General features: G+C 44.0%; 1 protein-coding gene across 3 annotated transcripts in view; it reads left to right on the forward strand.

Moving 5' to 3' along the window:
- CCHR11.PART0H12orf4 (chromosome chr11.part0 C12orf4 homolog) overlaps nt 1-26,028 on the forward strand; it is a 919,017-nt gene that overhangs the window by 545,129 nt on the left and 347,860 nt on the right. For all 3 annotated transcript variants that reach the window (XM_044087562.1, XM_044087561.1, XM_044087563.1), the window contains one exon: nt 7,816-7,890. In XM_044087562.1, the coding sequence (XP_043943497.1) occupies nt 7,816-7,890 (75 nt within the window). The remainder of the gene's footprint in view (nt 1-7,815; nt 7,891-26,028) is intronic.

The following is a 26,028-nucleotide window of genomic DNA, read 5'->3' on the forward strand; positions in this document are numbered from 1 at the left end:
TTCACTGTTTAAAATCCGCATTTGCACGGCTTTGCGCGGTCGTACGCATAGCTCAGCTCCGGTTAAACTTTTTCTGGCTCCGCCAAGTCTGTTCTTCAAATTTTCCCTTAAGGAAGCTCTACTCTTAGTATAACCAGACTACTCACTGTATTATAAGCCTAGCACTTATTCTCAATACTTCTCTACTAAGTAAGCACTCTCGTACTAAGTAAAGCACTATATCTACTTACCACCCCTGTGAATACCCACTTCCCTTAAAGGTATACCACTCCCTTATACTGTTCTAGCATGTCGAGTGGTAGATTACTGGCGTCATCTCCAGTTCAGCTGGTCAATATGGGCATCTTGAGACAATGCTACAATTGTCTCATGTACACAGACAACCCTCTCCTCCTCCCAACAAACACAAATACATGTGAGAGATGCAACTATATAGCCAAACTGGAGGATGAACTCTCTCAACTCAGGGCTGGCATGACCAGACAGGAGGAGATGGCAACCACACACACAGCAATCCCAGTCCCACATAGACCTACCACAACTGCAAACCAAACACATAAAAACACAAAGACATACACTGAGGCTCTAATAAAAAACTTACCAAAACAACAGAGGCTCCCAAAGCAGACATCCAAAAATCCACCACCTCAAAACAAAACACATGCAAGACATACTTCAATAAATCAGTGTGTCGACCAATCGCAGCCCTTAAGGCCAAACACCTTGCCTGATACACTAGTAATAGGTGACTCCATAGTCAGACACACTAATGTCCCACTGACCAGGCTGAACAAGGAGAAGGTGACTGTGAGCTGTCTATCGGGAGCTAGGATCCGCCACATAACACACGCACTCAGGTCACTCCAAAGCAAGTACAAATATGACTACGTCATTGTCCATGCTGGTGTGAATGACCTGAGACATACCTCCCTGGACTGCATGAAAAGAGACATAGAGGAGCTCTCCGATTATGTAGCCCAGGCTGATATGACCATGACCCTGAGCAGCATTTTGCCCTCACCAAGAATGATACCACAATACAAAGGCAAGATGATCAGCTTTAACAATTGGCTCAAGTACTGGTGTCATTCTAAGGGGATCCAATGTCTGTCTGCCTGGGATGATATGTTGGACAAGCCACGCTGCTTCGCAAGGGATGGCTTACACCTGTCACCACTGGGCTTCCAGATATTGGCTAAGGCTCTTGCCACCCCCATAGTGCCTTTTTTAGGCAAGGCTCAAAAGACAAACCCACCTCCTTAGAAAACGAAAATGGAAAAAAACTAAGGGTAATGCTGCTCAACGCCAGAAGTCTAAATCTCAAGATGCAGGCACTTGATGCACTCCTCAGCATGGAGAACATCGACGTCTGTGCAGTAACTGAAATCTGGTTCAAGGCTCCTGAGAGCACCCCAGCTACCAGGCTATACCTCGTATCATGCTTTTCGCCCCAAAACCCGGGCGAACCACAAAGGGAGGGGAGTGTCCATATTCATAAAGGACACCCACACCTCCAGGTTAGTAGCAACACATGAAGCATCAGAGACCATACATGTGCAACTAACCATAGGCAAAACTGCTTTACAACTGGTAGCATGTTACAGACCACCCTCCCAATCTCAAGAACCCCACTCAGCCTTCCTGAAGACATTGGAGGATATGAATGTATCACAAAATACCATCATACTGGGAGACTTCAACTACCCAAACATAGATTGGGTACATTATTCTAGCCCTAATACCCTAGCCCAAAGGTTCCTGGAATTCATAAATTCAAATGCACTGGAACAACTAGTCACCTCTCCCACTAGGGGAGATAATATACTAGACCTGATCATCACAAACATGAGGACAAAATACTCCACACCGGAAGTATACCCCTCACTAGTGAGATCTGACCACAAACTAATCACCCTAGATATACATATCCCACCTCCACCCCCAGCACAAAAGACCACAGTGAAAAACTTCTCAAAAGCAGACTTCACTCTTCTTAAGACTGAGATGGTATCCTTTAAGCCCACTGTGCCAGTGGATACCACATCCCACAATGCCGAATCCTTCACAAATGCTTTCTATGGACATCTCCAAGAATGCATGGATCATGCAATCCCAAACAAATCCAAGTCCCGCTCCACCAAATGTAAGCATCTTGTCTGGTGGACCTCAGCCATAAACAAATTGTATAACAAAAGAAGGAAGCTACTGCACGTCAGAGCGAAATCCCATGAAGGGAAGACATCTCTGATCAACATTAACAGAAAACTACATTCTCTCATAAAAACATCCAAGGCAAACTTTGAGAGAAAAATCGCTAAGGACACTAAAGATAACCACAAAGCCTTCTTCAGCTATGTTAGATACCTGGGCGGAAACCCTCAGATATGCACAGAGTTGGTTCACAACAACAAAAAATACACTGAACCCACAGATATTGCTAACATTCTGGCTGACAGGTTCAGTGCAAATTTCTCGCCTCCTTCACCCCCAAAAGAAGAAATACTTATCCCAGCTGAATGTAATCTCCCTGTCATCTCAGATGTCCAAGTGAGAACCGCCCTAAACAAAGCAAAAAACACAGCATCAATGGGACCTGACAGTATCCCGGGGTGCGTGTTACGTGAACTCCAAGAGGAGCTAAACCCACACATAAAAATGCTATTTAACCTTAGCCTTACTGGATACGTACCTGAACACTGGCGTACAGCAACAGTGGTCCCACTCCACAAGGGGGTGCCTCTACAGACCCTGGAAACTACCGCCCCATAAGCTTGACTAGCCTGGTCTGCAAAGCTATGGAAAGAATCATTATTGAACTCATAAACGGAGACATAGGGGACCTACAGACGCTTGACCCCACCCACTTCGGCTTTGTAAAGGGCAGATCCTGCCTTTTAAACCTGGTTGACTTTTTCGAAACAGTCACTAGAGCCATTGATGAGGGCAAAGCAGTCCATACAGCATACCTGGACTTGGCTAAGGCCTTCAACACAATACCCCACTCAAGCATCATAGATAAGCTAAACAGCTTAAAAGTAAACCCTTATGTCACTAGATGGGTTGCAAACTGGCTAAAGGACAGAACCTATAAAGTTAAAATCGCTGGAGCAATGTCAGACTCAAAGCCAGTCACAAGTGGTGTCCCACAGGGATCTGTCCTGGGACCCCTCTTGTTCGGCATTTATTTCTCAGATGTTAAAGCAAACATGGGAGGGCTGTGGCTGACAAAGTTCGCAGATGACTGCAAACTAGGTGCCATAGTCGATACACCAGCAGATACATACATCCTACAAAAAGGCCTCACTGAAACGGACAACTGGTGCCGTAGTCACGGCCTTAAACTAAATGCCAAAAAATGTATAGTCATCCCTTTGGAAAAACAAAGTACCCACAAATTATCACATAGACAGCAACCCACTGAGTACAGAAAAAGTAATCAGAGACCTAGGGACCCAAGTAGACAGCGACCTCTCATTTGACACCCACGTTGCCAAAGTGGTTAGAAAAACATTCTACCTTGCACACCTCATCATGAAGGGTTTCACATCCAGATCCAAGGATGTCATTGTACCCCTATATTCCTCCCTCATCAGACCCATGATTGAGTACAATGCCCCATTTGGTATGTACCTCACCCGGCACTTGCAACAGCTGGAGAGACCACAAAAGTACCTCACCAAAAGGATCAAGGGTCTCCAACATATGTCTTATTCTGCCAGACTAAAGAAACTTCAGCTCTATTCAGTAGCATACCGCCTGCTCAGAGGTGATCTCTGCCTGACGTACAAGGCCATGTCCAATCAGGATCTGATGGACATGCTCCACCTCAAAAAATCCAAATCCATCAGGACCACGAGAGCTAAAGACTTAAACCCCGGCACAAGTATGAATAGGACATGCTGGAGGGATAGATTCATAATCCAGAGGCTTCCCATGCTTTGGAACAGGATCCCAGTTCGTGTTAGGCAGAGCCCCTCACTGACTCCCTTCAAGAGAAATCTTGATGAGTGGATGGGAGATCGTAAGTTTACCCCAGGGGTCACATCTGTGTCACTGCTAGACAGGGGCACAGTAAACTAATTCTATTATATAAGGGGAATTTCACTGTGTCACTACTAGACAGAGGCACAGTATTCTAGATTTATTCTGTACATTTTTGTACCACATCATGGGGTGGCAAAAGCCACATCACTATGGCTAGGTTTACAAATGCCCCAGGGCAGATAGCCTAGTACTATACTATGAAACTGCAAGGGAATACCTCAGGATTTTGGGTTTTATGGCATCTGTGATTCTCACGATACCCTGGCAAGACTCCGTATGAGAAAGATACAGTGGTACATGAAATTTCTTTGGTCGCAGCATCAACACCCTTTATCTTTTCAAATCCCAGTGCTGGAGATTCTCAGAAGAAAAATCTTTTGGTGGAGATAACAGATATTCTTAAATCCAGTTCTCCCGTTCTCCATCCCTTTCCATTTTCAGGAGGGATAAAAGTGCAGGGAGTGTGGGACACCAGGGACAGATGGAAGTACATAAATATCAAGGAGATGCTTGCCCTGATCAAGGAACTCAACTCTCTGAACCATCTTTGGTTACCTGGACCTCTACAAGTGCTGACAGACAGTACCACAGTCATGTCGTATAGCCACAAGCAAGGGGGAATCGGGTCATACCCCATTTGCAGACAAGCCATGTTAATTTGGGATTTACCTTTATAGCTCAGTCTCACTCTATGAGCAAAACTGTGTGCTTGAGCAGGTCCAGGACAAACCCTTACAAATGGAAACTAGATCCTTGGGTCTTCCATGATTTGATCTATCTGTGGGGAGTTCCTCAAGTAGACCTTTGCTTCTTCTCTGAACAATCAACTAACAAGATTCTGTTCCAGGACTCCATGAAAGAAAGCCTGGAATATAGATGCCTTTTCTTTACCATGGATAAGAATATTCATGTGTGCTTTTCCACCCTTTTCACTAATATCCGGGATAATTCTGAGGATTCAGAAGGAGTCCCCCAAGGTCTTTTTGGTGACTTCCTTCTGGCCCAGGCAATAATGGTTTCCCTTCTTTTGGAAATGGCCAGGGTCAGTTACCACACTCTTACTCACAGACTAAATGTACTGACAAAAGAACAGCGATGTTTGATACACTCCAACATCAGTCATCTTCACTTGATTGCCTGGATGATAGGGTCTTAATTCCGTTTAGGCACCTGTTTACTGATGATGTGCAGCAAGTACTAATGGAGGCAAGAAAGCCTGCTACTAGAAAATCATGTGTTAGCAAATGGAAAAGGTTTTCTGTTTGGTGCTGACAACATAACTACCACCAATTCAGGGCTAGTTATTCTCTGGTTTTACGGTACTTGTATGAATTACTATACTATGGCCTTTCTTATTCCTCTAGGAAGGTTGGTTTATTTGCCTTTTCACCATGTCTACCCATGGATACTCCTCTTTCATTGCAGTCTTATTTCAAAATGTACTTGAAAGGGGTTTTGCATAAGAGGCCTCAAAGAAAATTGATGGCCCCTCCCTGGTATCTTTATTTTGTGTTAGAGACGGTAGCACTTGCACCATTTGAGCCAGCTTATCCGTCTGACTTTAGGTTCTTAACATGAAATACAATTTTACTGATTGGTCTGACCTCTGCAAAAAAGGTATCTGAGCTGCAAGTACTTGTAGTGAGTAAGCCATATCTCATTTTCCTTAGGTACGGGGTTTATTTGAGAACTAATCCTTCTTTTATGCCTAAATTTTTATCTGAGTTTACCTTAAGCTGAACTATCTGTCTGTTTTCTTTCTTGAATTTAAAAATGAGGGAGAAAGGATGTGCCATACCTTGTATGTCAGCAGACAACTCTGGTACTATCTTGACAGAACTAAATCTTTTAGATCTTTGGATCATTTGTTCATTTCTTGTGAAGGTAAGAAGAAGAAACATCCTGTGTCAAAACAGACTCTTCCCAAATAGTTGTCTAAGTTTTTTATTGGTTCATAGGAAATGGAGCCTTACAGGCCTAGCCAATACCACCTGATTTTACTCGATATATGGCCCTTAGGGGCAAGAGGATGGCATAAGTTTGTGCCAATGCCTTGAGTGCTTTACAGATTCCCCCTGTCCATAAGGGACATAGATGCTGCCCCAGGTGTGAATTTATGATTCCCTATCCATTGATCCAAATTGCATTTGGAGAGGCCAGGGAAGGGCTGCTTGAACTGAATAGGAAACCTGTTCCAAATAATGGGCAATCTCTGACACATGTATCTGTTTCTTCAGCATGTTTTGTTTGAGTCACTGACAAGTTTAGATCCCTAGATTGGGTGACACTTGTGCTGTTTGTCTTGCGGATGTGTAGCAGCTATTAGGGCTGGATTTGTGAGTGCCTAGACAGAGTAAAGTATTACCTTTTGTTATATTCACCATAAGAGAACTGTTCCAGGCAGGGACAAACTCCTCTCTAGCAGGATCTTGGCTTCATCTATGGCTCTTGGAAAGGGTTGGATTCTAGAAGTATTGTAGAAGCTGCTACTTGGTCATCTGTACATACTTTTACAAAACACTATAACATTGATTCCTTCTCTGTGTTCAGATCAAGCTTTGCTAGGTCCATTCTTCAGTAGCACCTGGACTCTTCTCCTGCAGCAGTGATCAATGTTATAAACATTTTACGGTTGTCTAAGTTGAACTTACCATAACAGTAGGTGTTTCACTGCTGCAGTAGCTACTCCCTTCCATCATCCCTCTTGTTTTTTTGTGTGTTCTTTATACCATGGTTTGTATATATATATATATATATATATATATATATATATATTGTTGCTAACATTTTCTTTCTTGAACAGCTGCAGGATCTCCCCAATTAGTGGTTTATCTTCTCATTTTCCAGTTGATTTTCTTTCATGCATTCTAATTTTTCCTCTTTACTGTCATCCAGGCTGTGTATTTACTTGCCAGTAACTGAATTTGCTAAAACTGTCAAGAGTTAATGGCCCATATCACTCAGTTTCTGTTTTCACACATGAAGATCTGAAACTAAGCTGTTGTTCAGTGTATAGCCATCTTGGAAGATCACTGTCTAAACTTGCAATAATGTTCAGAAAGCCAACTAGATATTCACATAATTCAAAAGACCAAAAAGTATTAAATACTTATAGTATTGAAAAATACTACTATTGTACTAACAAAGTGCATTAGCTTTGTACCTCATAAAAATAACTGCTTAGTATTGAAAAATACTATTGTACTAACAATGTGCATCATCTTTTTGCCTCATAAAAATAACTGCTTTGCTATTGAAGTTATAGAATTTCAAAGCAATTTCATATTTAAAACAATCCTTAACGTAGATGTCCTCTCTATATAGTGCCATTCATTTACAGGCACTATAATATAATATACATCAAAAAGACTGGAAAGTGTACACATCTGAAAAAGGGTGGATATGTTTAATTGTATGTCTTTAAAGAACCAACATTTTTAGTGTATTGCCAGAGTTCACAACAATACAAGTAATATGGTATTTTATGTGTTTTACAGCATAAAAGTGAGGGTTGATGAAGCTGGCCAGATGTTGTCTGTGTCTTACCTCTTTGCTTGACTATCCTGGCATTCCACATCTTACACACTCAGTATGGCTGGTCATTTTGTCTTATGCTTGCAACAGCCTGCTGTTTTGTGGTTTGCTGACAATCAGATAATATAGTCTGAACTGGAAAAGCATGGCAGCATTAGGAAGGAATTGAGTGGTATAATATTGATGTAAAAATGTCAGTGTGCTATTATTTTTAATGGAGCTGATTTATTTAATTAGATGTGCCAAATCGAAATGGAGGAAGTGAGGACAAGTCCAAAGCTGTGGAAAGGAATCCAGCAAATATTTTACCAGGTGAGCTAAACAACCATTTTTTTTTGTTTCAAGGGAACAAGTCTTGTTCCAGCTTAAAAATTTCAGATACTCCCTATCAAAACATTAGCCTAAATAGGGTGCTTGAAATATTTTTAGTATTGCTTCTTCCTGAACTTTGCAAAGAGGCCTTGCTTGGCAGTAAATTTGCATCATCCTCTGGACCCCTGCTCACCTGCTCCTACTCTGCCTGTTCCACACTCCCTTCCACTTTTTTGAAGATGTTCCATTTTATTTATTTATTTGTTTGACATTTGTTTATCAGGAAAGTCAGACTGGGCCAGAAAGTACCCATTTTCAGTGGAGGCCAAGGGTGAAAAGCCCCATAATCACAATATTTCAAAAATCAAGTGCAGATATTTTCAATCACAAAGTATCGTGTTACATTACAAAATAGCAAGTACAAATATTTTAAATCACAAAGTATCAAGTTACAGTACAAGACATAACATTGAAAAAATGCTGTAATGAGAAAAACATAGACCATATGTTTCACAGTAGAGTGCAATGAAAAACAATAACACGAGTTGAAGAGATTTTGTGAAGAACAATTCAGCAGTTCTATTATGTGTTACATAGATTACTATGTGGTAAATGAGACCCGAGACAATTCTAATAAGATATTTAGATATGTCAGAGATTACATGATTAGAGACAGTGAGGTGAAATTGATGTGAGGTGTTCATATTATGGTTATAGAAGGAAGAAGGCTGGAGAGAAGATTATAAGAAGAGTGCAGGGTAGAGTGTCTTCAGGTAGCTTAGGTGAGTAGGGAAGAAAGAGGTATGGGGAGGGTCTGCAGAGATGAGTTAAAACATATTAGGTAGTGAGGAAAACAAAAAGGAGTGGAGTAGGAGGCTGGAGAGGATTGTGAAGTGTGATCTAGGTTAAAGGTAGTGAATGAGGTTTAGTGAGTTCAGCCAGGATTGGCACAGGAGCAGGTCCAAGATTTTGTAAGGTATTCTTTTAGGGAGCATTTAAAGGTGGGTAGGTTAGAAATAGTTCTGGTGGTTAGAGGTAAAGAGTTCTGTTTTTTTTGCTACAGAGTATGAGTATAGGCTTTGTGCAGGGGATGTATTCAGTTTATTTATCATGAGAAGTTGTTTGTCTAACGATCTAAGAGTTCTTTTTGGAAAATACATGTTGATTAAAGGGGTAAGAGCTGGGCAGGCTAATGGTTTGTGTATGATTTTATGCGTTGTAAATTAAATGTAGGAGAGGGGGAAGGAGAGTTCCAGCCAGCTAAGGGTATGCAGAGATTTGTAGTGATGGGTAAAGCAAGATGAATTAGTAGCAAATTTGGCAGTTTGCTGTAGCAGCTTTCAAGTTTTTTTTTTCGGGAGGGCAGAAGGTAGGTTTTGGCTAGAGTAATTTTTGTGGGTATGCTCAGAAGATGATTTCTGTATATCATGCCCAGTTTTTGATGGATTTTCTTGAGTTTCAGTAGTTTTGTCTAATCTAATCCAGAGCTGCATTTTCTGGTAATTAGGATACAAAGTGACACTTGGCTAGCAGTGTATGACATTGTTTATTGTTAATAATGGATAGACAAGCTAATTAAAAAATGCTGTTTTTTAAGATATTCTTGATGCAGTAGTGGCATTGCTGACTTTCATTATGAAAATAGACAAAGACTTAAATTTTGTTCATATAGGAAGGACAGTGTGAAAGATGGTCTTTCTTTTGTTTGCAAAGAGATACTTGTATAAGTTTCTCTTCTACTGTCTTTTTAATGTATTCCTGTAGAGCTGTCTTGATTTAACTATTGACTTCTTACTTGTAACCAAGCCTTGGTACGTTTGTAAAGTACCTGTTAATGGACATGGAGTTGGACGTAGAGGACATTGTCCAAATTTTTAACATTACCCCAAGTGTCTTGCATTTGGGGTGAGAAGGCAGGAAGGCTACAGAATCTTGTTTGTTATAAGATTCATTATTGGTCTTTTCATCAAGCATTTATTGCCAAGACCTTATGGTGTTCTGCAAAGTATGAAAACAGGCCACCAAGTGTTCACTGTTATTTGTTTGCTTGAAAACTAATTGCTAGGTTCGATACACTGCAATAAATCACTGCTCAGATTTAATAAAGTGAAGAAAATATAAAGGAAGTATAGTACACATTTACAGAAACTGGTACAGAATTATGTAAAATATGTGCCTCTGCCTGTGGAGCCTGAGTCCGCAGTAGTCGGTAGAATTTTAAAGATTTAAATGCCAAGGATAACCATAAGGCCTTCTATGGCTACGTCAAAAACCTAAATAGCAACGCTCAGGTCTATTCTGAGCCAGTACAAAATGGAACAAAATACACTGACCCTTCTGACATTGCCAACATCTTGGCTGACAGGATCAGTGCAAATCCCCCCCCCCCTCACCACTTACAGGGCTTATTACTATTCTAGGGGATTGTGTAAGTCCAATTATTACTGATATGTTGGTTAACAAGGCTCTATCTAAAGCTAAAAACACTGCCTCCATGGGACCACATGGTGTCCCAGGCTGTGTCATAAGCGAGCTCCAAAAGGAATTAACCCCGCATCTTAATACCCTGTTGAGTCTCAGCCTCTCCACAGGATATGTGCCCATAGAATGGTGCACGGCAATGGTGGTCCCGCTACACAAGGGTGGGGCCACAACTGACCCTGGGAACTACCGACCAATAAGCCTGACCCGTCTGATCTGTAAGGCTATGGAGCAAATCATTATGGAACTCATAAATGGAGAGATTGGGAACCTCCAGTCACTGGATCCCACACAGTTCGGCTTCGTCAAGGGCAGATCATGCCTCCTGAACCTGGTGGATTTCTTTGAGACAGTTACTCAGGCTATAGATAAGGGAAAGGAGGTACACACGGCTTACCTTGATCTTGCTAAAGCATTTGACACCATTCCCCATTCAGGTATTATTGATAAACTCACCAGCCTGGGCATAAACCCTTACGTCACAAGATGGATCGCAAACTGGCTCTCAGACAGATCCCTTAAAGTAAGAGTAGTGGGATCTATGTCTGAATCCAGACCAGTAATGAGTGGTGTGCCTCAGGGCTCTGTCCTGGGGCCCCTCCTGTTTGGCATATACTTCTCAGAAGTACAGGCAAGCACGGAAGGGCTGTGGCTGACTAAGTTTGCGGACGACTGCAAACTGGGTGCTATAAAAGAATCTCCAGCCAACATGGAGATCCTCCAGAAGGGCCTAAATGAGACTGATGCATGGTGTCAAAGCCATGGTCTCAAGCTAAATGCAAAAAAATGCGTAGTAATCCCCTTTGGAAAAAACAGAGTACCCGCAAACTACAACATAGGAAGTAATCCCCTGAAATCTGAAGAAGAAATAAGGGATCTAGGGACCCAAGTAGATAGTCAGCTTTCCTTTGATAACCATGTTGCCAAAGTGGTTAGAAAATCCTTCTGTGTGACCCATCTGATCACGAAAGGGTTCGCATCAAGATCTAAGGATGTAATGGTGCCCCTCTACTCTTCCCTCATCAGACCCTTTATTGAGTACAATGCACCAATTGGAATGCACCTGGCTAGACATCTCCACCAGCTGGAGAGACCACAGAGGTACCTAACCAAGAGGATTACTGGCCTCAAAACAGTTGCCCTATGCAGCTTGATTGAAAAAGCTAAGACTGCTCTCTGTTGCATACCGCTTTCTCAGAGGCGATCTCTGTCTAACGTACAGAGCTATGTCCAACCCAGAATTGGTGAACATGCTCCATCTTAGCAAAACCAAATCTACTCGAGCTACACGCTCTAGGGATACAAACCTCAACACAACAATGAATAGAACATGCTGGAGGGATATATTCCCTTCGCAGAGACTTCCCTTAATATGGAACAGGGTCCCGATCAACATAAGACAGAGCCCCTCACTATCACTCTTCAAGAGGAACCTTGATGAGTGGATGGGTAACAGAAAGTTCACACCGGTGATCACACCAACAGCACTACTAGATAGGGGCCAAGGGTACTAGCTGCTAGTATAAGGGTCTAGGGAACTACTAAAGGGGCGGTGAATACCGCACAATGTGGCTGGGCTAATGTATGCCTTTGGGCAGATACCCCAGTACCAACCTATGAACCTATTTCCTGATAAAACATTCTGCAAAAAGTGGAAGGTGGTGTGGAACAGGGGTAGGACCAGGAAAAGGAGGTGAAGGAGGTCCAGAGGATGATACAAATTCATTGCTAAAAGTTGTGGCAAGTTGCTGGTGCTCATTTGTGGTTTTAACCTGTACCCTCATATATAGTCTAGAGGAAGAATTGCTATGACCTTTCAGCCTGATAACCATCCTCCAAAAGCCTTTAAGATATGCAATGAGAGAGTACTGCTTTGCTCTCAGAAGCATGGTTTTGCATCTTCTAATCACATTTTTGCTAATATTACAAAGGAAAGTAAAAAAGGAAGAAATTTTAAGTGTCAGCAATTAGCTTCCATTCAGACCACTTGAAACCATGGAATTTAAGTAGCTGCTTAAATGTTTTGGTCATCTGTGACGTTTGTTGCTCCTATAACCTTCTAGTGATAGGAAGGAATGTATGTCTCTCAACTGTTAACAGAAATGTTCTGTTTGCTCTATGTAGAGTCAGTATAGATAGGTGTACCAAGCACACTTTCCCATTTTGCAGATGCATGGTCCAGAAGATTCAGCCTTGAGGAGGTACGCTTCTCATGGTGGCAACATACATAAGACATCAGGGAACCACCAGGGGTGGGGTGATGTTCCACTAGGGGAGGGTAGGGCACCTTTGCAGGACCAGCAAGTTGGCCTACTCCCTACCGCCTGACTTGCCACTGGAGGAATGGATGAGCTACTGGAGGAATGGATGAGCTGACATGGCTTTCTGGCAGTAATGAATGGGTGGTAGGGCTCTTGCATAGCCCAATAATGCAAAGCTCTTGCCCCTGTGGAACAAATGGGCCAATTGGGTGCAGGTAGAAGAACTACTGGGAAAGGTCCTGTAGAAAAACAAAAAAAAATCTAGGCCTTATGTAGATCAGTCAAATGTCAAAACGTTATTACAATCCATTTTGCAGTAGTTTGGAATGGGTCTCTCTTTCTGATGATCCAATTGTTGACATCAGCTTTCAAACCTGTTTTAGAGTTTTCTGGCTTTGCGTGGTCCCTTTGTAAATCTTATGTAATCAGCCAGACTGAAAAGGGTCAAAAAAGATGGACAAAAGAAAAGGTAAGCTTGAAATGTTTTGTTTATACAACCAGGATGAGGACAGGAACATAGGAATACTGCTAGGCATGCAATCAAGGGGACCATAATATGCCTAGCTGTATACACCTTTAAGCAGACAAACTTTAAAAGTTCTTGCCACCCTTGTCAAGCACTTAATACTGCTTACCTCATGGCGTTAGGATGAAGAACCTGCACTTCTTGTTCTTTTGTAGAATGTATGGGCAACCTTATAGTGTGTCATACCTTCAGGGATTAACAGTTGATCTGATGTTGTCAAGCTGTGTTTATTCATGACAAATGGGGTTCGGTTCCAATCCTTGGAACTGGCTCAGCCATTGTACAGCTAGCACCAGCCAGAAAACTCTCATAATCCCTCTCTCTCCATTACCTCATATCTTATTTGTCACTCTATCAGCAAAACGCGTCAGCCGTTGCTCTCAGCTAAGTCTTTAAAAATTTTCCTTATTAAGCTATTTCTTTGTATTTTGCTTTCTATAGATAAATAGATATATTTTCTATATTATACCTTGTAATTTTTCAATTGTGTGTGTTCGAATACTCTACCCCTTACCTCTGGTAATCTCCATTACCTTTGTTGGTAACCCCTCTCCTGCCTTTATTACAGTTTGTGGTAATTCTTAGTACCATTGTTGGTACTTTCCTTCCCTCTTTTTTCTTATACCCACTACCGTAATTGGTCGACCTTCCTTCTGTCCTTTGCATGCGTGTGTTTTGGTGTGTTTAGCTTGTTTCCTTTATACGCTAATTGTTAAAATGGCAGAAAAGCATAAAGGCACTTCTGGATTTAAACAGTGCCAAGACTATGGAAGAAAGATGCCCAGTTCTGATGGGCATCTTTCATGTGTTTATTGTCTAGGAGCTCCACATCTCGATCAGAATTGTGACATTTGACAGGCCTTTAGTAACCAGGCCTTGGTCGAGCGTCGGAATAAGCTCACTTTGAAGGGCTTGTTAAAAACTACCTTTAGTGTAGCTTTGTCCAAGTCTGATCCCAAATCAGACCCTGTCAAAAAGAAGAGCCACTCGGTACCTGCATCCCCCATGGCACTGCTGGCACAAAAACATAAGGCTATGGTTCCGACTACTTCCATGGAACCAAAAGCAACGGTACCAAAACTTGAGCTTAAAGAATCCTTGGCACCAACTACTGCCACTACATTGCCATTAGCACCAGCATCAGCACTGCCTTCTTTAGTTTCCGGCTCGGTGTCAACTTCTCCAATGGCGCCTCAGCAGACTCTGCCTACCCCCTCGGTGCTGGAACTAGACCTGAATCTTTTTCCCTTTAAAAATTTTCCTTATTAAGCTATTTGTTTGTATTTTGCTTTCTATAGATAAATAGATATATTTTCTATATTATACCTTGTAATTTTTCAATTGTGTGTGTTCGAATACTCTACCCTTTTTCTCTGGTAATCTCCATTACCATTGTTGGTAACCCCTCTCTCCCATAGACCCTTTTGCCCTTTTGGAATGACCTGAATCCCCTTCAGGATTCTCCGTTTGATCCTCTAGGAGTCTCTCAGAGGTAGATATCATGAGATTGGTGGATCAACTGTTGGTGGCCAGAGGTATTCCAACCCCTTCTTAGGTCCCTCTCCCTCCTGGAGTTGGTATCTTCTCCAAGGACTCCATCTTTGTCTCCTTCTTTAACTTCCACTGGAGCTTCAGACCCCAGCACTTTGATCCCCCGGTACCAGCTGTTCTTGTGCTGTTAGGCATCCCTATCTCGGCACCGGATGTTGCTCTGACTTCTTTGGTACCATCCTTGAAATTGACAGATTCTTGGGGCCAAGACTGCACTGCAGTTTCCGAGGGTCTCAGATCATCTTCTAGTTTTTATACAGAGCCGACCTTAGCTCTTTTGACCTTGTTGGTTGTGGGTCCTTCCACAGCTCCTGCTCAAAGGGCGGACTCTTGGGGCAGGGTGTGACCTCGATTCCAAGGTGGTCTTTCTCAGTTCCGGGCTCCCACTCCTCCTTGGGGGGTTCTGCCTTCCAGGTTATGGAGAGGGCTTTAACCTCTGCAGGCTCTTAGCTGGTTCCTCCTGCATCGGAGTGTCACATTACTATATCTTCTGGTCCAGAGCTGACACCATTTTCCATGACAGGACAGCGAGTACCGATGCTTCAAGTTACCCCTGCACAGAGCCCGTCTTCGTCAGAGATCCCCGCTGAGGAACCCCCCCCCCCCCGTAAGAAGGAGTACAAGAGGAAGCACCTAGATTCCCTGGAAGAATCTGTCACCGAGGACATGGATTTCAATGAATGGGAAGGTACCCCACAGTCTTCCCCTAAAGATGTCTTCTTTGGAGACATCCCAGAGATCCTCAAGCAGAGGGGAACTGGAAGCCCCAAAACCTGACCTCCGAGGAATCCGTGTACTTGCAAGTGTTTGGTGCTTGGCCATCTACTTCCTGGGTGACCCCATCTTCTGACTATCTTATTAAGCAGATCACGCAGTGGGCTTTCAAGACCTCAGATACCATAGATCCTTTTCCCCAGAGACTGGACAAAATTTTATCACCTCCTGAAGACCACCAACATTGGGCCAAGGGTTTAGCAGTAGATGCCTTGGTGGTGGTTTACGCTTTATTGACTTTCACACTCAGGTCCTTAACTTCATGGCACATTTTACTAGACTTCAGTGAGATCTGATTAAGTAGTTATCAGATACTCTTGCGGGAGCAGTGTCTGACAAGGTGCAGGACAAGGTGCACGGCAAGGTCACCTCTCGTTAGCCACCCTGGAGTCTATGTCGAACTCGCCCATGCAGCTCATTGCACACGCAGCCGAAGACATGACCAGAGCAGCAGGTTCCGGTATTGTCATAAGGTGCCACACCTGGATGTGCTTGTGTGAATTTGCGGATCCATTCAAGTCTTCCTTCGTCCTTTTGATGGCTTTTCTTTGTTTGGCCCCAAGGTGAAGGACATACTAGCTAGGTGTGAGAAGGATAGAAAGACCCTGTCTACTGTTGTCATTTGTTTTTCTACTCCTCAGCGATCCTACTCCAGGAATCAGAGGAGTGGAAAGATGTGGTTCAAAAAGTCCCAGGGGCCTTTTCAGGACACATGTGGCAGCGGCTCCCCTTGGGACAGAGGTGAGAGCTCAGATGGAAGACACTGCCTGCGAGGCAGAGGTGGCCTACAAAACCAGGGTTCCAGAGACTTTCTCTTTTCATCCTGCCAGTGCTCCTGAAAGGAGGCCTGATTGTTTACCTCCGGAAGCAGTCAGGGGAAGACTCTCACTGCACTCGACAGCCTAACGACAAATAACCTCCGACAGTTGGGTGCAGAGAATAATTTCTAGAGGCTATCACATACCCTTCACGCTTTTCTTGAGATCACTGAGAAAAATCCTCAATGTTCCACCCAATCAGAGGGATCAAGTTGCTATAGAAGTTCAAAAACTGCTAAAAAAAAAAAAAAAAAAAAAGAGTCATCCAAGAAGTCCGGTAAACCAGACAGGTTTTTTTAGTACCAAAGAAGATGGGGGACTGGAGGCCGATATTGGATCAAAGCCTTCTGAACACGTTTTTTCAGCAGACAAAATTCTGGATGGTGACTGTTCAGTCTCTTTTCCCCTTTCTAGGGGAAAATGATTGGATCTGCTCTATAGACCTTCAAGATGCGTATTACCACATCAAGGTGGACAAATGTTCAGGAAGGTATCTCTGCTTTCGTCTAGGGGCCAGTCATCAGTTCAAAGTGCTGCCCTTTGGCCTTACCACAGCCCCCAGAGTGTTCACCAAATACATGGCAGCAGTTACAGCTCATGTGAGACTACATGGATTCCATGTGTTTCTTTATCTAAATGACTGGCTCCTCACCGCCCCTACCAGGCATCTACTGCTTCAAGCCACAGACTTCATCATACACTAGTTCAGTGTCCTGTGTATAACAGTCAACAAAGAGAAGTCACAGCTGTCTCCCACTCAGGACCTAGAATTCATAGGAGCCTGCCTCAGCACAGTTTCATTTACAGCTTCTCTACTCTTCACAGGCTTCAAAATATAAGGTCTCAAGTACAACTCATTTTAATGAAAAACAAAGTGCTCGCTCTACTTGTCCTTCAAGCCCTACAATCTGTGGTGGTGGCCATCACCCTGGTTCCCTTGGCGAGATTTCACATGAAGATATTTCAGTGGCTTCTAGCCTCCCAGTGGTCCATCTTATCTCATTTGATGACTCACCCAGTCTTAGTAACAGGATCTTGCAAAAAGGATCTATCCTGGTGGATGCAGTAAGAAGAAATCCTAATGGGCTGTCCCTTTGTTTCCCCACAACCCAAGGCCATAGTGACCACAGACAACTCCCCGATGGGGTGGGGTGGGGGGCATTATCTGGGAAGAACAGTCCAAGACACTTGGTCTCCACAAGAGGCCAACTTGCACATCAATGTCCTGGAGATGAGAACAGTGCTCCTAGCGTTGCAAGCCTTTCGATCTGCTCTTCCTCAGGGAAAAGTTGCAATCCAGTCAGACAACATGTCAGTGGTTTGGTACATCAACAAACAGGGTGGATCCAAATCCTAGCCTCTTTGCCAGGAAGCTCTCAGAGTGTGGTAGTGGGCAATGTCTTCCAACCGCTTTCTTGCTGCAAAGCATATCCTGGGGAGTTCCAACGTGATAGCGTACAAGCTGAGCAGGCACATTCTATTGCCTCATGAGTGGTCTCTCAATCCCAAAGTGGTAAAGGAAATCTTTCACCAATGCGGCCAGCCTTGTTGCGCTCTCTTTGCCTCCCCAACCAACAACAAGTGCAGTAGCTACTTTGGCTTAATCCCCCCCTCAGGGGGAACCCCTGAGAGGTGCTCTGTTTCTCAATTGGCCCTTGGGTCTTCTTTATGCTTTCCCCCATTTCCTCTCATACCCTTCTTCCTAAAGAAAGCCCAGGGTTGCGAAGCAAAGTGATTCTCATTGCCCCCTTCTGGCCCAGGCAAATTTGGTTCCCCTTTCTTTGGCCTCACTTGATTCACCATCCTTAGATTCTGGACCCAGTCCCAGACCTGCTGTCTCACCCGCAGAGATTGGTGCATCCTGATCAATGCTCTCTCAAGCTTGGTTCCTCCAATTCTGTTAGTCACCAGCTAGAATAATATAACTTCCCCCATACAAAAAATTCTTCTGGCTTTCCACGGACATTCTACCAGGAGACTCTATTCCAATAAATGGAAGAGATTTTCATTTTGGGCTTCTGAAAACAACTTAGACCCCTTTTCGGTGTCTGTTGAAAAAGTCTTGGAATTTTTAGCCGCCCTTTTTGATCAAGGAGCTTCTGCTTCCACCATTAGAGTTCAGTTAGCAGCCATTTCTAATTTTCACAATGGATACAATGACCATTCTTTAATATCCCATCACCTATTCAAGGTCTTTCTAAAAGGCACCTTACGTCTAAAACCTCCATTCAAAGATCTCTTAGCTCCGTGGGTTCTAACATTGGATGTTCTTCGTGTTTCACTGTTGCAGTCATCACACTTGGGTTATTCTGCCAGGGATAGCCTTCAGTTGGCCCGAATACCAGAGGCTTAGTATTTCTGTGTCGGTTGCTGTCACTCCAGGACTGACGTCAGGTCGTCAGTGGTATAAAAACAGGCAGCTGATGCCATTACATCAGTCTTTCTTGCCGAGGATCCCAAAGCAGAAGCAGTTTGCACAAGTGGCGGGTGGCCGCTACCTGACTTTTCATTTCCAAAATTGAATTTGAAGTCTTCTAATGCTAAGTACCCCATTGGGGATCCTTTTTTCTTGCTCTAACCAATGTCAGAAAAAGTTAACAATTGTCTCGCCTGTGGAAAGCAAATAGCACACTGAGATTTCCATTCTTACTGCGTCACCTGTTTAGGCCCAGACCACGAAGTCCCTTGCTGCCAGCTTTGTGCTTTGTTCAAAGCCCGAACTATACGTCGTTGAACCCTTATTGTAGCTAAATACTTTCACTCTCGAGCTCCATATTCCGAAATGGCTTTGGTAAGCCATCTGACTACCAATCTTCCAAAAAGGATAAAGACCGAGTGCACAGGTCCAAAACTGCGGACGACACCTCCGTTAAGCTAGTCGCCAGTTTGCTGGTACTCAGTGAGGTGTTTTCGCAGCCCCTGATGGATTTGCAGGCCGCTACCATGACCCGTTCAGTGTCTGGTATGCCGCGAGACTCTTCTTTGACTACGGAACCTGCAGATGTCTGTACCTTTGATGGGTCCGGAGCCGCTGCGTAGGCACCGGCTTCTGAGGAAGTTCTTTGCATTACCGATATTCGACACAAATCGACTTTTTTCGTGGCTTCAGTTCTTTCTAAAGCTACCGAGTTTCTAAGGCCCGGAGTATGAGCTACGCCTAAAAAAACAATGACCCAATCTCAAGCGCCTGCTTCCTTGCCACAATCTCAGATGCTTAAAATTGTGGAAGACCTTTTCATGCTGATTAGGGGAAGCCAGCCTTCCCCTGCTGAAAGGAAAAGAGACTTGTCCCCAGCAGCTGTATCTGACCAAGAGTCCGACGACTCTGAGGTTTCTGATTATGAAGACATGCCCTTATCTGCTTATGGGGATTCAGATGCAGAGGAATCCATTCCCTCTGCCTCTCCTCCAGAGGATTTTTCTTTTGGTAAAACCCTACATACCTTGAGAGAGCATTTCCATTAGGAATGCCAGGATTGCCCTCAGTCCAAACAGAGACTCAGGGAATTTTTAGATTTACCACAGCACAGACCCTTAGCTATTCCCCCTGTTCTGGATGTTGTGGATGATGTTTTTGTGGAATCAAGTCTAATTCCTGATACTCTACCTCCTGTTCCCATGAAACCTGACCGGTACTACAGAGTCCCTGACTCACACAAATTTCTTTTCAAGAATCCTACTGCCTACCCAGAGGTCATCTCCCAAGGACCTAAAGGAATAAAAGCAACTACAGCTAAGAATCCCACCCCCTCGGATAGGGATTTCTGAGCTTTAAACAGATGGGGTAAAAAAGTATACACCTTTACAACTCTTGCCATTAGAGCATTATATTGTCAGTTCCACATGCTGAAATACCAGCAACATAATATGGAACTTATTAAACAAAAAAATGATTTACCTTCCTAAACTGTGCAGAAAATAAAGAATTACAGGAGCTTATGCATTTTGCAAGCCAAGTCAGCAAGCATACCCTGCAATATGGGTTTGACGACCTGGAAGCATCTTGCAGGGTAGCAGTCACAGGTTCTGTACTTAGAAGGCGTACTTGGCTTAAGGCACAGACCTTGCCAGACCATGTCAAATCAAAATTGTTGGACGCACTACTGAACAAAGACAATCTGTTTGGCACCAAAGCAGAAGTGGTTTTAAAAAAGATGGAAGAAAAAGCTAAGTCTATGCAGATTTTTTACAAGTACAGCCTCCAAGATTCAGCAGGCATTGCCCCTCAAAACATTGGTCCTTTCCAGCCCCCTCTAGGCCACCTCAGACTAGACCTAGGGAAGCAGACCCCCCAGACAACAGTCTCAAGGTATGCAGAGATCTAAGCAATGGAGTACCTGCACTTCTAAAATAGGGAGTGCTAAGCCACCCCCTTATGGAAAGAATTCACAATGACTTCTCAACTCCTCCTCTCACATCTGCCCATTTGCTCTTGCCCCTAGGAGGAAAACTTGCCTACCATGCAAGTAACTGGACTTCCATCACCAACAACCGATGAGTCCTCAACATAGTATCCCAAGGGTACATATTTTATTTCTACACGCTGCCAACCCCAAAAGGGTTCCCAGATCTTCCTCCAAACCAGTGGGCAGAGGCACAAAGTTCAGTCCCTCCTCTCCATAAGGGCAATTCAGCCTGTTCCTGCAGAACAGATAGACCAAGGTTTTTATTCCAGACTTTTCCTGGTACCCAAAAAAGGGGGCACTTGGTGCCCAATCTTAGATCTATCCATTCTAAACACCTTCCTGGTGGTACCAAAATTCAAAATGCTCACCCAACAGCAGCTTCTCCCTATACTGTCCAAAGATGCCTGGGATGTCTGGCTTCATGTATAACATCCCGGACCTTCTTGTTTAGGCTGGCCACTGGAGGAGAAGTCAAGGAATGAGCCAGGCTGACAGGTTCAGGGTCTGCAATTGTGGATGCAAGAATTCTCCCTCCTGCTGAGTCAGGAGAGTTGGAATCTGGGGGAGGTGCCATGGAGGCAACGGAGACATACTGCGCAGTAGTGGGTGATAACATTTTGTCCAGTCTCTGGTCCTTTAGCCACCTTAGACCTAAAAGAGGCCTATCTGCATATCCCAATCAGGGACTCCTGCAGGAAATATCTACCTTTCAGGGCAGGGTGTATGCATTATCAGTTCTCTGCACTTCCCTTTGGCTTATCCACTGCTCCCATACTATTCACAAAATGCCTGGCTCCAGCCATTGCCTTTTTGCAGACAAAGAAATATCCAAATTAACCCCTACTTGGATGACTGCCTAATTCAGGCAGACAGTCAGGAAAAGCTGTTGCAGCACCTAACATTTGTAAAGGACCTTCTAACTTCACTGGGGTACACTATCAACAAAAAGAAATCCAAACTAGTCCCCAGTCAAAAAAATTGCATTCCTGGGAGCAAGCCTGGACACAGCATCCCAGATGGCATTCCTTACTCCAGAAAAACAAGCCTATCTGACAGGCTACTTCTCTCAATTGGCCGCCAGAACCCAGTTATCTGCAAGAAAAATCCTGCAAGCTCTAGGCTTCATGGCCTCCTGCATTCTACTAATTCCATATGCCAGACTGCATATGAGGAAACTTCAGTGGTACGTAAAAAGTCTTTGGTGCCAACATTCTCAGGACCTGGAAACTATCATACATATGATACCTTGTCTAAGGAAAGAGCTTCTTTGGTGGGCAGCAGCATGCAACCACAACAAGAGACTTCCCTTTACACAACCCCATGCCGCCCAGAGTAGACCCTAACCACAGACGCATCAGACTATGCCTGGGGTGCACACATGGATGGTAGGTGCATTCAGAGCCACTGGAGCCTAAATCAAATTCATCTGCACATCAACCAAAAAGAGATGCTAGCTGTTCAGCACGCTCTGACAGCTTTCAGATCCCTACTCTCTCCAGGGTTTCTACTAATCAAAACTGGCAACACCAGAGTGATGTGGTACATCAACAAGCAGGGAGGATCCCAGTCTTACCCACTCTGCAGGCTAGCCATGACCCTTTGGAACACTGCCTTAGCCATGCATATTCACATGCATGCCCAATTCCTGCCAGGCAACCAAAACTCTCTGGCAGACAGCTTAAGCAGAAATTTCCTAGACCCACACAAGTGGCAATTAAACCACACCACCTTCAGCCTTGTGACCCAGAAATGGGGTACCCCGAAGGTGGACCTATTTGCCTCCACCTACAACCACCATCTCAAATTCTGCACCTGGGAACCTCACTGCAAGGCCTGGAAAGTGGATGCCCTGTCCTTCCACTGGACAAACCTTTCAATCTATGCATTTCCCCCCTACCTCTTCTTACAAGAGTATTACTCAAAATAAGGGAAGAGAGACCAAGGGCAATCCTGATTGCACCAGACTGGCAACACCAGCACTGGTACCCACTACTGCGCAGTATGTCTCCGTTGCCTCCATAGCACCTCCCCCAGATTCCAACTCTCCTGACTCAGCAGGAGGGAGAATTCTTGCATCCACAATTGCAGACCCTGAACCTCTCAGCCTGGCTCATTTCTTGACTTCTCCTCCAGTGGCCAGCCTAAACAAGAAGGTCCGGGATGTTATACATGAAGCCAGACGTCCCACTACTAGAAAATCATGTGCTGACAAGTGGAAAAGATATTGTTCCTGGATCCAGACTAAAGGAGCTGACCCAGCACAGCCATCCTTACCTCTCATCCTGTATTACCTAGCAGACCTGCTTTAAAGGGGCCTGTCCTTCTTTTTCCATTAAAATCCATGCCTCTACCATCTCAACACATTACAGCACCGAGCCACCTCTCTTCTCACACCTTCTCATCAAGCAGTTCTTGAGAGGGGCTAACATCATAAGGCCACCAAGAAGAGCCCCTACCCCTGTTTGGGATCTTAACTTTGTGTTGGAAAAGCTCATGCTACCCCCCTTTGAGCCTGCAGCTTCAGCAGAGTTAAAATTCCTCTCTTGGAAAACAGCCTTGCCTTTGGCCATCACTTCAGCTAGAAGAGTGTCTGAGCTACAAGCACTTATGGCTGTGGAACCCTTCATCATTTTCACGCTGACAGGTTCTCCCTCAGGACTAACCCAATTTTCATGCCTAAAGTGGTGTCCAGCGTGGCTCTCAACCAATCTATCCATTTGCCCACCTTTTTCCCTAAACCTCAAAATAAGGGGGAAAGGATCCTGCATTCTTTAAATGTGCAGACAGCTAAGATTCTACCTGGATAGGACTAAGCCCTTTAGGAAATCTGACCAGTTACTAGTCAGCTTTGCACCAGGGGCAGAGGGCAAGGCCATATAAAAAAAAAATCTCCAAATGGATAGCATACTGTATCCATTTCTGTTATAAACACCATGGAAAACCACCCCAACTGGTGGTCAGAACACATTCCACTAGGGCAATTTCAACCTCTACAGCCTTTCTCAGAGGGATCCCTACCAGGGACACCCTGGAAGCTGCAACATGGAGTTCTGTTCATACCTTCACCAAGCATTATCACCTGCCTATCTTTTCCAAATCCAGGGCAGGCTTTGCAACCGCAGTCCTGCAGGGCATACTAGCCAGCCCCAACTATTCTTGACTGCCTCCACCCATTCTTCAGCTTTGGGAATCAACCCAAGTGTGATGACTGCAACAGTGAAACATGAAGAACATAGTACAGTTGTGTACACTTACCATAAATGTAGATGTTTGAGTGTAGTCACTGTTGCAGTCCTGGTTTCCCACCCTCCAGCCCCCTTCTCTCTCTCTGTCTCTTTTTCTCACTCTTTACAGGGCTATTGGTATTTACTTTCTACTGGTAGTGTTACTCCACCATAACCTAGCTCCCTGTTTGGGGGCTCCTGACATTTGTGTCAAGAAAAACTGATGTAATGGCGTCGGCTGCCTCTTTTTATACCACTGACTACTTGACATCAGTCCTGGAGCGACAGCAACTGAGACAGAAATACTAAACCTCTGGTATTCGGGCCGACTGAGGGCTACCCCTGGCAGGATAACCCAAGTGTGATGACTGCAACAATGAATACACTCGAACATCTACATTCATGGTAAGTGTACACAACTGTACTTTTTGCAATCTTTAGTACTACCTGCCTTTGAACCAGCGGCCACTTGCCATCTCAAATTTCTTTCCTGGAAAACTCTTTTTCTAGTAGCCATCACTTCCGCCAGAACAGTTTCTGAGATCCAGGCATTATGTGCAAAATCCCAGTATATCATTTTTCATAAAGACAGGGTGTCATTGAGAACTAACCTTTCCTTTCTTCCTAAGGTGGTCTCTGAATCCAATATTAATCAGACTATTGAGTTATCAGTTTTCCTCCCCAAATTTTCTGACAAAGGTGAATATTGCTTACATTTACTTGGGCGTACATAGGCAACTACGTTTTTACCCGAAGAAGACTAAAGAGTCGAGGAAATCAAATCAGTTGTTCATTTCCTTTTCTGGTCCAACAGTGGGACAAGCTGTATCAAAAGTGACCTTATCTAAATGGCTGGGAGATTGTGTTACCTTTATTTATGCGCATAACAACCAAAAGATGTTCTTCGTGTTTCACTGTTGCAGTCATTACATTTGGGTAATCTGCTGGCAGGTTGCCCTCAGTCGGCCTGAATTCCAAAGTCTTGGGTCCTGCCTCGGTTGCTGTCTCCTATTCCATGACGTCAGGTTGTCAGGGGTATAAAACAAGCAGCCGACACTATTTTATTCAGTCTTTCTTGCTGCGTGGTGCCCGAAGCAGAAGCAGTTAGCAAGTGCCGGTCAGCCGACTCCTGAAATTTTCGAGTTCGAGTTTCAGAACTGAAGTCTTCACTAAAGCTAAGTACCCCATTGGGGAAACTTTTTTCTTGCTCCATACCGATGTCAGAAAAAGTTAATAATTGTATTACTTGTGGGAAGCAAATACCTCATAAGGATTTCCCTTTATACTGTATTCCTTGCCTAGGCCCTGATCACAATGTGTCTGGCTCTCGGTTTTGTGCTAGATTTAACCAACGCACTATTAAGCGTCGGTATATTTTTGCCTCAAAATATTTTGGAAACAGATTTAACTACTCTGAAATGTCGTCGGATAGCAATCCAACTACCGGAGTACACAAAAAATGCAAAGAAGATGACAGAGACTGACCGTCGAGGTCCAAAACCGATGACGAAGCTTCTCCTAAGCCAGTCACTGGTTTGCCAGTACTCAGTGAGGTGCTTTCGCAGCCCCTGATGCCCGCTACTTTCGAGTTGGAGGATCCTACCAAGACCCATGCAGAGTCCGGCATGCCGTGAGATACTCAAAGTATTGCACCCACATATGTCTCTCCCTCGGATGGGTCCAGAGCCGCTGAGTAGGCACCGGCTTCTGAGGATGTATTCAGGCCTCAACATTTTTATATAAAACCGAAGACAGCTGCAAAACCAAAGACAAAAGCAACTTCTAAAGCTAAAAAACTGATGCATGAGCCACATGCACAGGCCTCTATGCCTAAAAAACAGATGGTCAAAATGGCTGAAGACTTAATTACCTTGACCAGGGGTTCCCATCCACCTCCTGATAAGAGGCCTAGGCAAGACACTGATTATGAATCTTCAGATCAGGTTTCTATTTCTTCTGATTCCTCTTCTGATCAGGAATTATCTATTCCTCCATATGAGGATTCTGATGCAGAGGAATCTGTCCCATCTGCATCACCTCCTGAGGATTATTCATTTGGATAAACTTTGCATACTTTAAGGAAGCATTTTCACTGGG

The sequence above is a fragment of the Protopterus annectens genome, chromosome 11.part0, assembly GCF_019279795.1.
Source record: "Protopterus annectens isolate FY-2018-M chromosome 11.part0, PAN1.0, whole genome shotgun sequence".
Taxonomy (NCBI): Eukaryota; Metazoa; Chordata; order Ceratodontiformes; family Protopteridae; genus Protopterus; species Protopterus annectens.